Genomic DNA, 13,488 nt, shown 5'->3' on the forward strand with positions numbered 1-13,488 from the left:
CACCGAACACCCTGGTGTGACCAGAAACAGCCAAGCGACCTAGGTAACTCCCTTCTAGACACAGAAATGCAAAAAGATCTGAAAGTGCAAAATAAAGCTTCCAGAGCACTGGCACAGGCTGCCCAGGGAGCTTGTGGAGTCCCCTTCTCTGGAGATTTTCAAGACCCGCCTGGATGCAGTCCTGAGTACTGTGCTCTGGGCAATCCTGCTTTAGCAGGGGAGTTGGGCTAGATGATCTCTAGAGGTCCCTTCCAACTCTGAAAATTCTGTGATTCTTTGTGGGACTGACCAAGTGTAAGGCCTGGCCCTTAACAGTTGCTTGAACGGCGAGAACGTGCAATTCACGTACTGCCTTCTACTGTTGCAGCTGCAGTTCACTCCTCCTCTGATCTCCAGGCTCGGTTTGCAGTCTTGGTTCCTGCGCATTTGCTGTGCCTTCAACAGCATGTTCGCTGGGACGGAAAGTGCTCAAGTGGTGGCCCTGTCACGTAGCATGCTCTGAGTTATGTAACCAAATATTTCATAGGGTTTTAAAACTACCAGTGCAGAGAAGAGAAAGCACTAAACGAAATGCCTGTGGAGGACAACAATGAAGTGGGTCATCTATTAAATTTTTCATCTCTTGAGTCTGCTCAAGCCCAGCAGCGTACGAAGCAGTATAAATCTGGGAATTCATGGTCTCAAAATGAGAAAATAATGGATGAAGAGGCCATTATGAGGTAGATATATATACAAGGAGTTGTATTCCTTTCCCCCTTTTTTTTTCTTTTTAAATGCAGCAGGAGGACTTTTGTTGACAAAGCTGATTATGTATCCACCTCAGATTTATCAACCCCCTTTGATATCAAGCTGAACAGGAATCGTTTGCCAAAAGGGAACACTTCCATAGCAGGGTAGATAACACAGCATGGATGAAGGATGTTTGACAAAGCCTGGTGCAACTCAGAGAGGAGCAAAATGACTTTATTTAATAAAGGATAAATCTGTACAAATGAGACCAGGAGAAAAGTCTCTTGTCTTATGTCCTTCTTGCCTCTCCCACCACTGCAGTGGTATAGTCAAAATTTAAACTACCGTACATGGGCATAGCTCCCTTGCTGTCACTGGAGGTATGCTGACTCATACCAGCAGAAAATACGATCCTTGCGTTTTATACTAGGTTTTCTAGTTTTTGGTGATTTCTCCTTGGTTTTAGTGGTTCAAGTTGTTTTCTTGGGACGCTATTACTCTATTTGATAGCCTAATATACACTAATGATTATTATTATTATCTATTTGATAGCCTAATATACACTGATGATAGGGTGATAATAATATTCTACCACCTGCGTTCTTTTCCTTGACTTTCTGTCCTATTGTCCCCTAGTTGAAACTTTTTGGCAGCACTTGAACAAGGAAGAGGAGAAATTATTTTTCACGCTGTAAGCCTGTTAGCATCGTGATGCAGAAGGGAGAAAAAGGCTTTGCTCCTGCTTTGTGCTTTAAAAATAAACGAGACGCGTAGTAATTTCTGTTCCCTTCGTTTAACAGAGTGGAGTCCCTCTGCTTGTATTTGCAACTGTCTGGCACTGGGATGCTCGGTGCGGCTTGGGTTGGTGCAGACTAGGTGGAGTAAAACCGAGCCTGTGGGGTGAAGAGCGCAAGGCTGAGGAAGCCTGCATGAAAGCAGACTGCAGATGGGCGAGATAAACAGGATCCCCGGGCTGTGACTGAGTAGGCAGGCCTCTTTAATGGCTCTTAGCAACGCCCCTGCTTTGACCCTCCTCATATGTGAGGAAAATCAAATCAATACACACTGTTCTTCAAACCACGATGCTGCGGCAGCGGCAGGGCATTGTGGCAGCCTTCGTCTCTTAAATTCATCTACGCTTTTCTATTTGCTGGTCTCTGGATATCCATCCCTGCAGCTCTGCCGAGGAAGACCCTGACTGCATCTTTAATCGGATTGCTTGAGCTCCCATGTACAACCCTCTTCTTATTAGCAAGTATTAGGTAGGCAATTTTAAAGTGCTTTTGGATTTGCAGGCAGCTTTAACATTGATCTCAGAACTCTATTGTACTCTCTGTAAACATAGCAGAAGCCTCTCTTTAAAACCTGCTCTGTTTTAAATCTTGCTTTTCTTCTTCTGTCTTTGTGGTTGGGCAGGGGGGACTGCTGTTTTTTCCTTTTTTTTTTTTTTTTTTTTTTTTTTTAAATGTTGTAGCTGATTTGTGCTTTTGGAAAAGGATATTCCCTCGCTGATCCCTCCCCTGTTCTGCAGAACAGCTATAACCAGTGCCATACAGTTACTTTCAGTGTTGATGAACATCTGTTCCACTGTCTAACGTGTAGGGCAGGCTGCTCACTCTTTTATTCTTTAATTTTCCGGTGCATACTTCAAAGCTGCAGATCGGGACTGTACCCACTAAGTAAGTTCTGCTTCGGTTCCAGAGATGGCTAACAGAGGACCAAGCTATGGCTTAAGCCGAGAAGTTCAGGAAAAGATTGAGCAGAAATATGACCCGGAATTAGAGTCTAGGCTGGTGAACTGGATTATTGTACAGTGTGGAGAACAGATAGAGCACCCTCCTCCTGGAAGGCAACATTTTCAGACCTGGCTGATGGATGGAACAGTAAGTGTTTTGTCCAATTACATCCTTGCATGTGTTTATATGCCCAGTGTCCTTATCTTCTGTCTTCGTCTTGTTAAATTGGTCAGAGCTCATGGCCAGTGCAGAAACCTATATCTTAGTATCTGATTTATTTCCTTTTGATGAGGAATCTTAATCTCAGAAAATAATTATTCTACTAGTGCACTGGGATTAGTACAGTCCTTATGATTCTTATGAGTCATGCATGTTATATATGAGTATGACTCATTCCTTCAGCACCTTTTCTCATACAGTTAAATGAGATCTGTTTTAAAATCAGATCTATACTTTTTCTCTTTAAGAAATAATCGCTGTTGACAGGGAAAGGTGAAGAGATATAGAAAATCTGAAGGATTGGATTATGTCATAACTGTTTTCTTCTTGGGAATAATTCTGTAGCTAAAACGTTGTATTCCATTGGTTTATTGAACAACAAGCAGATGCTGCTGTTTGCAGTGGGCTGTAAGAATACGCTAATTGTTGAATCTCTGCCAAAGTGACTTTAACAATATTTCAATTGACATTGCTTATTTTTTTGGCTCTGGCATGTGGCTTCTTCTCTGTCAGTTGTTATATAACCTTTACCAGTGATTGCTTTGTTGTTTCTAGCAGATTAGGATTTATATGGTCAGGCTATTGCCATCAATTGATGAAAGCTTTAAAGCATTTCTAATATACTTTGGTTATTATCTACTCACTTCTTTGTTTTTAATTGAAGAAGTTACGTCCCTGACAGAAACTGGCCAGGTCAAAAGCATTTTGCAGCATCATTTCATGTGCAGAAATTGCCTTCTAGTTCGATGACTGCTTTCTAATTTTGTTTCTGTATTTATCTCTCAGCTGTTATGCAAGTTAATAAACAGTTTACATCCAAAGGGAAATGAGCCCATTGCAAAGATCTCTGAATCAAAAATGGCTTTCAAGCAGATGGAACAAATTTCTCAGTTCTTAAAAGCTGCTGAAATCTACGGAGTAAGAACAACAGATATTTTCCAGACAGTGGATTTATGGGAAGGTAAAAATAATAAACTGGAAGTCAGCTTGCAGTCTTCATTTTACTTTGCTTTGATGTGTTGTAATGGTGCATTTTGTCTGAGGCATATTCTCTAATGTAATTATCTTTTGTTTCTGTTTGTCTTACCTCATTACCGTGTTCTCCTGGTAGTGCATTATCTCCTCTGAGGGATTTATATTGCCCTGAGGGCATAACGGAGCCTTTCCGAGCTCATGTGTTATCCAGAAGCCCATCATTCTGATAGAAATCCACAGACCTAATAAAACAAATGTTCTCTATGCTAATTATTTCCAAGTAAATAGCTTCTAATAGCAAATATGGAAAAGCCTTATTTTCTGATGACAAGATTTTATTGCAGTTTTTAAATTATAAGCAAAGCTTAAATTAGGGCTATAAAATGCATTCCCAGAAGCATATACGCCTCTGTGAAGCTTATGAGGGCTCGTTTGTCACTAGCAAGAAGCAAAACTCACTGCTAATACCATGTTAGCTAAGCATCTCTCTCTAAGGATACAGTCTCTTAAGAGAGGTCACTATGGCAACAGCAAAAAAAATTTTGGAGCGCCCCTGTGGTTTTGCAGTAACCCAGGTGAAGTCTACCTTCATCCCATACTCAAAGTGGAAACTGCATGTTCTGGTTCCTGAGGAGCTGAGTCATTTGTGTGTTCTTATGGCCAGGTTTTGCCCGCTTCTGTGGAGATGCATCTCTTTCTGGTGCTCTAACCAAATACACTGAATATCCTGCATCCCTCCGGACAAGGCGATGCAAAACACTCTCTGTGGGGGCACAAAACACTCGGGGGGGGGGGGGGGGGGGCTCAAAACAAGGATAGCTGTCGGGTAGTGAAAGGGTCAAAAATCTGCCATGAGAATGAAACAGTGGAAAGAGGAGAACAATCCATTGAGAAAGCTGGTCGTGTAGTTTGTGTAGGAACGCACATGGAGGGGAAAAAAGTGGGGTCTGTTTTCACAGGCCGTTGGGATCCGTGGAAGAGATCAGTCCTCTGGAGGACAGCTCGAGAAATGAAAGACTAGGGGACATTTTGCAGATGGGTTAGAAGGGAAGGATATACTGAGAGCTGGACTTACTGGGATCTGTAATGTTCTCAGGCTGACGGATTTGCTCGACAAGTCCTACCTTTGGGCACAAGGGCAGGTTTGTTTCTTCCAGTTCAGTCTTTCACTAAAGACTACCAAGCTAAGTGAAAGACATCCAAGTGAAAGACATCCAAGATACCTTTAAATGAAGGGATTTTCACTTCCCTGAACACCCTCCCCCTCCTCAGCCTAGCAGGCTGCTGAAAGAGAAGCTCCATCGATCTTGTAAGGGATGATAATAGCTCATTTCAGATGCAGTTCTTTGCAGTCTTTTGCATCTCATAATGTCTTCACACCATGCAAATGAAAGTACGGTACATTGATCCTTATGATGAAAAGGACTTGCTTTGAAGACAAAAAACTCCTAATGATGGTGGCTCTCTCCTCATTTCTCTTCCTTTCACTCTTTGCCTTTTCTCAACAGATGTAAGGAAAAAATCTAGTGACTTCCAGAGGACAGCAAGTCAAAACACAGCTCGCAGCCTAGGAGGGAGACACGCAAGACTTTTCTCCACTCTTATTTTAAGACTTCCCAAAACTAATCTGTGTCTCCTCACTTTCCCACTCCCTTTTCATCTCTCCTGCTGCTCATTTCAGTGCTGAGATGAAACAGTATGACTCTCCAGCAGTGAGTCACTGCAGGCTTTTTGTGTCTAACCATAACGCTGACCTCTAGCATCTGTACTGCTTCAGGGCTGCATCGTCTGAACCTGGATGCATTAGCTGGACAGAAAAGACAGTCTCTTTTTCACTGTTTCATAATTACAGCGCTCCTACACTTCAGGCCATAACCTCTTTAGAAAGAGAGGAGCTGTCAATGTATGTTTATAGGGAAAGAAAAGCATGTGTGACTGAAAAACAGCTTTTCCCTGGCACTAATTGTTTTCCGAGAGCTTTTGCTTTGAAATTCTTAGTAATGATTAATGAAAATGTTTTAGGATGCAGTCTGCTGTCGGCTGTTTCAAACTCACTCAGTCCATCTGGTGCATTTTTCTTCATCTCTGCGACCTCTTGGTCCAGGAGAAGTATCACCTCTTTTTTGGTCCTTTCTTACTTAAATGTACTGTGCTGAGCCGCTTTCCCTAATCCATGCCCAAGGTAGAAAAAGGCCCCCTGGCCAGGTTTCCCCAAAGAGAAAAGCTTACCACGAGAAGTGACCAGAGGCCCCTTTCTCCTTGTACAGGCAGTGCTGAGATCCTCTATGAGGTTGTGCTATTCAAAGCACGTTGCAGAGGACACTGAAGATGCAGAAGGAACGCCGCGGGTCCCTGCGGCACGATTCGGGCAGGCTGAGGCTGGGGGCCGGGCAGGCGGCCCACGTGGCTGCCGGTGAGCAAGTACTGGAGCTGAGGGAAGGCACTGACCGCAATTTGCTGCAATGCCAGGGTCAAGCCTGCCTTCAGAGGATGCAGATGATCCCTTCTGCCAGGTGGCTGCAGCGTTAGGGGACTTTCGCAGTGGAACTTGAAAAATTTTCACTGCCCTTTTTATGCTGGCCACCGAGCCCCTCGTATCCTTTGCTGGAAGAGGGTAAATGTCACAAGACTACATGGGTTTGGGGTCTTCCCTCACCCACAGCAAGGATGCTCTGCAAAGCCGTGGCCGTGGCTTTGTTTTGTCACGTGGCGCTCGGCTCCCACTCGGTCTGCTTTTCCCCTGCAGCGTCTCCCACTCGCCACTGACAAATAAGGCAGAGCTGAGTGCGGAGCGTGGGGGGGCTGCCAGATGGCTCCGGAAGGCTGATCATCATATTTTGCTACCCGTCTTTTGTTTCTTTTTCTTTTTCTTCTTTTTTTTTTTTTTTTCCCTGCGCTTGCCATCATTATTCAGCTCATTCACTTTTAAATCCTTCTTCACATCCCTCTTCATCCCAGGCAGTCACCGTGCCCCTCGTTGTACGGGAGGCATCCCAAGGACGTTGTATGTGGCATCTGTTACGGCATATGGTACATCTGCTGCTTCGGGAAGCTCTGAGTGTCTTTGCCTTGCGCCCTTCCATGTGCGCGATGTCGGCTCTTCAGCTGCCCTCTTAAGCAAGGCCTCCGTCTGATGCAGTTTGCATTAACAAATACAGTAAAACAAGGATTCTGGATGGCTGACAATTTATTTTCTGAGCAAATGGTCCCCTGCAGACAGGACTGCTACAAACTTTAATAGGCTGTATGACAGCCAGAGTTGGAAGCTGCTAGATGTTTTCAGCTTTGGGGTGTCTTCGTCACCTCAGCCAGTGCATTACGCGTTTAGATTTGTATGAACCAAAGCCCTGAACTGCGTCTGCCTATAATCAGGGTGATGCGTAGCGTAAACACCGAATGTGCAGTGCTCGCTTCCCTCTGCTCTCCAGCTGGTTTACAGAGATTTTCATTAATATTGGTCTACTGGAGGTATTTCTGAAATCTGCTATCATCATAAAGTCTCTGTTATCTCATGTTTTTATGAGTTACTTATTTTCCTATGTGAAGAATTTACAGTCAAAATCAGATCTGATAACTAGATAAATTATTTTAAGAAAGAGGAAGAAATGGAACAGAAAAAAAGGGAGAGGAATCACAGAAACACTTACGGAAGTATTTCAGAAGAAGGGAGAGGGAAAAGGCAGATTTTCAACAACGTACCACCTCACACAATTAGAAATATGTGTTGCAACTCATTTTTTCTAGAAAGTTTTCCACAAGTTATCATGTCTGGATGGGGTAGAGAGTTAGAGTCTGACTCTGATGTCTTTACATTCCTTGTCCTTTTTACACCAAGTGACAAAGTGCAAGAGAAGAATTAGGAAAAAGGAGTAATCTTAATTTTTTAAAAATGCCTGTGGGAATATATTTTTTTAAAATGCAAATCTCTATTGAAAATAAGCCTTATATTTCAAAGTGTAAGGTGCCCTCTTGGAAACCTGGTGAATTTTCAGCTAGGTGGAAGGTGTGCCTCTAAGCAAGTGAAAGCCAAGTTCACCCCTCCCAAAACAGATGGGATAAATTATCCCTTGAGAAGCTTTTCTCTCTGTTGTTTATGGAGAGAACCTAAAGAACTAGCGATGACCAGAAATGTAAGTTTGTTTTGGCTAAAGATGAGATGAGCCCTGACTTTCTGAAATGAGGAATGAAGTGAGGTAACACAGGGAGTGAGAAGGTGGAAGAATAGGGAACTGGATGGCAGCAACTGAAGGTATGAAACTGCAGAGCATCGGTTGTTGGCAGCCTGAGAAAAGAAACCTGTAGGAAGGATTTGGGAGGTGATTTGATGGTTATATTGGGAAGGACTAATGCGAGTTATCCGCACAGGAGCTCTCCAGGACTGCCGTGAGCTCTGTTAGCACAGGGACAGACTGCAAATACCAGGGGTTAAATGGCGGGATCAGTCTTACCAGTTTACAAGTGAAGAAACGGAGACACGGCAGTTATTTACCACATTGTTCTCCTTCAGCCACATTTTGCTGAGTATATTACCGTACTTTGTACGCCGAAGTGATGTCTTCTTAGGAGAAAATTTTGCCAAAAGGATTGTCTAGAAGGACTTAAATAGTCATTAAAATAGGCAAAGGCCTGGAAACCTGGAAATGTCTGAATTGTTAGGTTTTGCTTGAACACTGTCCCTTTGATGACTTTGACATGCAGGCGCTTATTAAATACCTCCATTTCAACAACTGTAAAATAGCTTTTATGATGCTGTTAATGCACTTTTTCAGGGGAGCTGAGGGAATTAGTTAATACATTGGATAGAAGTGTTTATCAGTGTGCCAAGCTATTTGTCGTGCAAAGATTTATTATTTCTTTCACTGTCTGGCTTTCTAGGGAAGGACATGGCAGCAGTGCAGAGAACCTTAATGGCTCTAGGCAGTTTGGCAGTCACCAAGGACGACGGCTGCTACAAAGGAGATCCATCCTGGTTTCACAGGTAAAATCCAAAGCACAGCTTCCCAGAGCTGGCTTCCCGAGAAAGCTGGTAATATTGTGTGCCTTTAGGCTCTAAGGAAATTCGTGGGGAAAGGAAGGTAAGAATTTTTCCAAAATTTCCTTCTAACGGAGAGATTTTCTCTCCAGAGTCTAGAGGAGGGAAGCAAAGACCCAACCAGGCAGCAACGTTTTCTACCCTTCACTGGTTCCCAACTTTATCAGCATCACTGCTGGGTCCACGAGTTACCATAACTTGTCAGCCTAAAGTTACACCACGGTTGCTGGGGAGGAGCTCTGTGGGAGCTGTGTCGCACAGCTATGCTGATGCCTTTTCTTATGTAGCCCCGCTCACCACACCTTATGTGTCCCTCCTGCCCCGGAGCTGGAAAAGCAGTGCTGGTAGCGGGATTAAGGAGCGCATCGCCCACGGCTCCAGCTCTGGTTTCCTATCCCTCTTGCTGCATGAGGGGCACATACTGATCACTGAAGAAGAGACATAATTTTCTTGTCCGCTGACGTTACCCCTGACTCTTATTCCTTGGAAGGATAGCAACGATACTTAGGAAATTCAGGCACCGGTTTTGATGGCATTCGTCTATTTAGCAGCTTTCAGCTAATCCTCTATATCCATTTATGAAGAAAAGAGAACAAAAATGGCAGCAGCCCTGCAGATACGTGTGTCATACGAGTAGCTGGTAGGGAACGTGTACTTTTGCCTCACATCAGATAACAGACAGAAAGATTAATGAAGACAAGGCTGTTATAGCTGCCAGCAGACCCCTGTAAAGTGATCCATTTACCGAGCAAAGAGAAGGCATGAAACCCATTTCTATTTTTCGTCAAACCAAAAATGATTTCATTTCCTAATCATCTTTTATCTTGGGGAGTACCACTTATCTGTAAAGAACTCTCTGCCTTGGCAAAGCTGTTTATCTGCTCCAAAACTCCATTTGTTTTGGCTAGGGAGGCTGAGAAGTGGGGACAGGAAGAAAAGGAAATCTTCCCATAGTTAGGTTCCTGCCCCACAGGCATATTATTGACATGAGGTTACGCCATCCAAGGTTATTTCTTGTGCTGAAATATCTGAGGCATGTCAGCAGAAAGAGTGCTGACTGCTTGTCTTTGGTTTCCTTGAATTTTCTGATGTCTAGGTGAGGGTCAGCAAAAGGAAAACAAACTTCCCTTGGTTTGGCTTAAACCTTGAGCTGGTTTAACTGGGGCTAAGGGAGACTTGAATTTTAGGTGAATGAGTGCAAACTCCTATGCATTCTTAATAAGAAATTAGTTTAAATTAACTTAATACACTCCACAAGGAGATTTGTATTTATTGAATATAATTGGGTTTAAAATTCAAATCCAGTTACAGGCTTTAATATAAACCAGACATGAAATCACTATGACCCAGACAGGCTTATTTGTTTTATGTAACTAAAACAAAGTCCTACATGGAAAAATTAATTTTCATCTGGACTCTCAATTGTAGGTGGGAACAGTTTTCATTGGCATAAACGAAGATGTAATCACCTCCCTTCTCCCCTAGCTGCTTGTCCTGTCCGCGCTGCTTGGATAGCCAATCCATATCTATTGCAGCCCCTAAAATAGCATTTTGTGGCTACTGCCTTAAGGAAAACTGATGTTATTTCTATAAGGAAATAACATATGGCAGATCGGGAGCTGTTTTCTGAGTAGCTTACCCATCCCTTCAGGCAGATCTAGCGCCCTCACTGCCACCCAGTGTTAGTCATGAGTCAGGGCTTTCAGGCTGATTCTTAATCGCCTTAAGTTAAATTGAAAGAAGTCAAGATTAAATGGAATGAGAGAATCCATGCAGGGATCTACAGTGATTAGATACCCCTACCCTTGAGTTAAGCCGTTTAACTTTCCATTGCCAGTGCCTCACATGCCCGGTCCCACCAGGCCTGCCTTGCGTCCCCATGGACCCGTGGCTGTTTGCCGTCTTGCGGTTTGGCAGCCACAAGCAATGGTGCAAAGCTGGCATAAGAAGTTGGCAGATCTGCACGGTGGGCTCAGTTTGCAGCGAGGGTGATGCCAGGTGATGGCAGGCAGGGCCAAACAGGACTTGAAATAGGGCGAGACACTGATGAGGATAGGTTTGCCCTCACCGATTTTTCTCTGGTCTCAGCTAAGGCCGTTTCCACCAACCTAGAAGCAAATCGTAAGTACGTGTTGTTGGCTGTACGACCATCATATACTAAATGTGGTGCTTATGATGGCAACACAACACTATAGGATCTAAACTGTTTATGTAATCAACTTTTATTAGCAGACTTCCCTTGGGTTTCTCTTTTTATTTCTTCTTTGCAGTTCTCTTTTTTTTTTTTTTTCCTGTTCAGAGTTAACTTTTCAACTTTCTGTGGAATTACTCTACAACGCAGCTGAAAATTCTAGGAGGAAAGAGAGAAAAATAATAGAATGTGTTCCTGGGATTTTAATTAAAATAAAGGCAGACACAGTAAACCTGAGATTCAATTAGGTAATGGGAGTAGTTCTGAAAACATCCTCTCTCGAAGATTCTGGCAGTAGTTTGGTGCCTGTGCAAGGGTTCTGGAAAAGAAATTAAGCAGCAGTGAGCGTGGGTTACTTTCTGAGGCGCCCGAGGTTCTGTGTGCCCCCCTCCAGAACAGCATGCTGTCTGGCAAGAGCTGTGGGATCTGAGAGCCGGTGATGGGCTTCTGTCAGCCCTCTTGTTCATCTGTACATTAGCACTGGAGACCTGTTCTGAAAAATGACAGATCAGTACCGGTTTTCTCTGGACCTTCCTGGTTTGGTGGGCTTTCACGCAGACTTGGGCTCTTCTGCACCATCCTGAAGGTCCTGAGCCTAGCAAAGCGTTCAAGTGCTTGTTTGGACTCGAGCCAGGGTGGTCAGCACAGTACAGGATCAGACCCTCACAGAGAGGATCATGTTGATGGTTTTCAATCACAGCAGGCACCTAATCTGGCATTCTCATCTAGTGGTGGGGTGGGGAGAAAAGGAGAATTGCAACTCGATGCGATATCGCCGGGTAACCCGATCCCAGGACAAACAGACACCGCAGGGAGAAGGATTGTACCTGGGTGGGAGCAGCCTCTGCTTGATTGAAAGCCTCCCTCAGTCTGGGGCTCTGCCGATTCTTACGGCTTATTTGGCAGCGACAGACTGATCCTTCTCCCTTGTAAATGACTTGTTTTCCCCACCCTGTATAAGTTAAAGATTAATCTAAGATGAACAGTTTCTCGCGAGGCAGCAGAGTACAAACTTTCATGATGCTTCTTAACCGCCACTTTTGGCCTTGGTGCTATTTTCAGGAGAAAGAACCACCTCCTTTTAAACTCCAACAAAGGTTCATTGATCCAAAGGGCTTTTGAGACCGGGGACACGGAACTAAAGCAGTCAGTATGTTTTGACAGAAGATAAAGGATTGGCATACAGTTAAGACACAGGTGCAAAGGGCAAAGTCTATTGCTTAGAGGAGAGAGATCTGGAAATGGCAAGAGAGCAATTGTTCTGTCCTGCAGGCAACCGTCACCCACTCTGCGAAAATGAGCAAGTCACTTCTCTGTCCCATTGTGTCTCCAGATACATGCAGCTCTTAGTTACTTCACTGAGTTAAACTATACCAATTTGTACTGTTGCTCTAGGTGGGTATCAACTTGTATTAGAGCTCAAGTAAGTGTCTCATTGATCGGATCCCATTGACTACAGCTTTTAAGGGCTATAGGGCTTAAGACAAATTAATCCTATCGTGAGTGTTGTATACAGTATTATGTAAATATTTTACCTGTCATAGCTGCTAAGAAGTTCTGGAATAAGTGCTACAGTGAAAGTCTGAAGTGTTGTAGGTTTGACTAGAGCGTTACTTCTCACTGCAGGAAAACGATCAGCCCAGCCAGTATTGTCCAGCCCGTGGGATGGCGCAAATGAAATATTGAATTACTGGGGACACATCTGTTAACATGAGCCAATTTAAGACTGCTTTTCATGATCCTCTGGGCATATGCAGAATGACGGTATGTGTGTATGTTGCTTTTTTTGTGTGCATCTGGACAGGAAAGCACAGCAGAATCGACGAGGATTTTCAGAAGAGCAGCTTCGTCAGGGACAGAACGTAATAGGCCTTCAGATGGGCAGCAACAAAGGAGCATCACAGTCGGGTATGACAGGCTACGGGATGCCAAGGCAGATTATCTAAAAGCATCTCTGTACAGAAAACACTCCTTCTGCAGCATGGTCTGTTTAAAAAAAAAAAAAAAGAAGAAAAAAAGAAAAAAATGCTCATTAGTTCTCTTTCTGCCTGGTTTTTAATAGTTAGTGCTCTCTAAGGTTTGGGATATTTTTGGTTTGGTTTGTTTTATTTGCAGCTGCGAGAGTTCATCTAGGAACTTGGGTTTTCGTGGTGGTGTGTGTCAGTTCACAGCACGTGCGCACTGCTGCCTCCTACTTTTCACTTCTGAACTATGCAACGACAATTATTCTGTATTAATTTATTTGCAAAGTATTATCTTCCATATTTGTCTCACACCGCACTTGTATTTCAACCAGTAACCTCGTTCTTCAATTCAGTGATGATATTGTTTGACCTAAAAATAAAGGCAAATTAAAGACACCTCTTAGACTCGTTATTTAAGGGAGGTAAAAGCAATTAAAACCAATGACCACATGGTACAGTGCTGAGGAGTTAAATGTTCTGAATGGTCGATCTGTCTCATCTCTAACCCGGAGTCCTCTCTGAGTGACTCCTTGCTATAGTGTTTACAGTCTGTGTTACATGTTTAATTTAGCATTTGTCTAAAGGCGCAGCCAGTGTATTTTCCTAAAAAGAAGAAAAGATGTATTATCCACTGAGTCTGGT

The 13,488-nt window shown here is 43.5% G+C and overlaps 1 protein-coding gene across 1 annotated transcript; it reads left to right on the forward strand.

Annotated features, from left to right (window-relative positions):
- Window positions 1-1,865: 1,865 nt before the first annotated feature.
- On the forward strand, window positions 1,866-13,180 carry TAGLN3 (transgelin 3). The gene is made up of 5 exons (XM_082487121.1): window positions 1,866-1,991; window positions 2,431-2,612; window positions 3,471-3,645; window positions 8,535-8,637; window positions 12,687-13,180. Exons 2-5 carry the CDS (start codon window positions 2,433-2,435, stop codon window positions 12,826-12,828), a joined length of 600 nt encoding a protein of 199 aa, XP_082343247.1. The 5' UTR covers window positions 1,866-1,991; window positions 2,431-2,432; the 3' UTR covers window positions 12,829-13,180.
- Window positions 13,181-13,488: the final 308 nt, after the last annotated feature.

This window comes from Vanellus vanellus (genome assembly GCF_965231255.1).
Source record: "Vanellus vanellus genome assembly, chromosome: 1".
NCBI lineage: Eukaryota > Metazoa > Chordata > Aves > Charadriiformes > Charadriidae > Vanellus > Vanellus vanellus.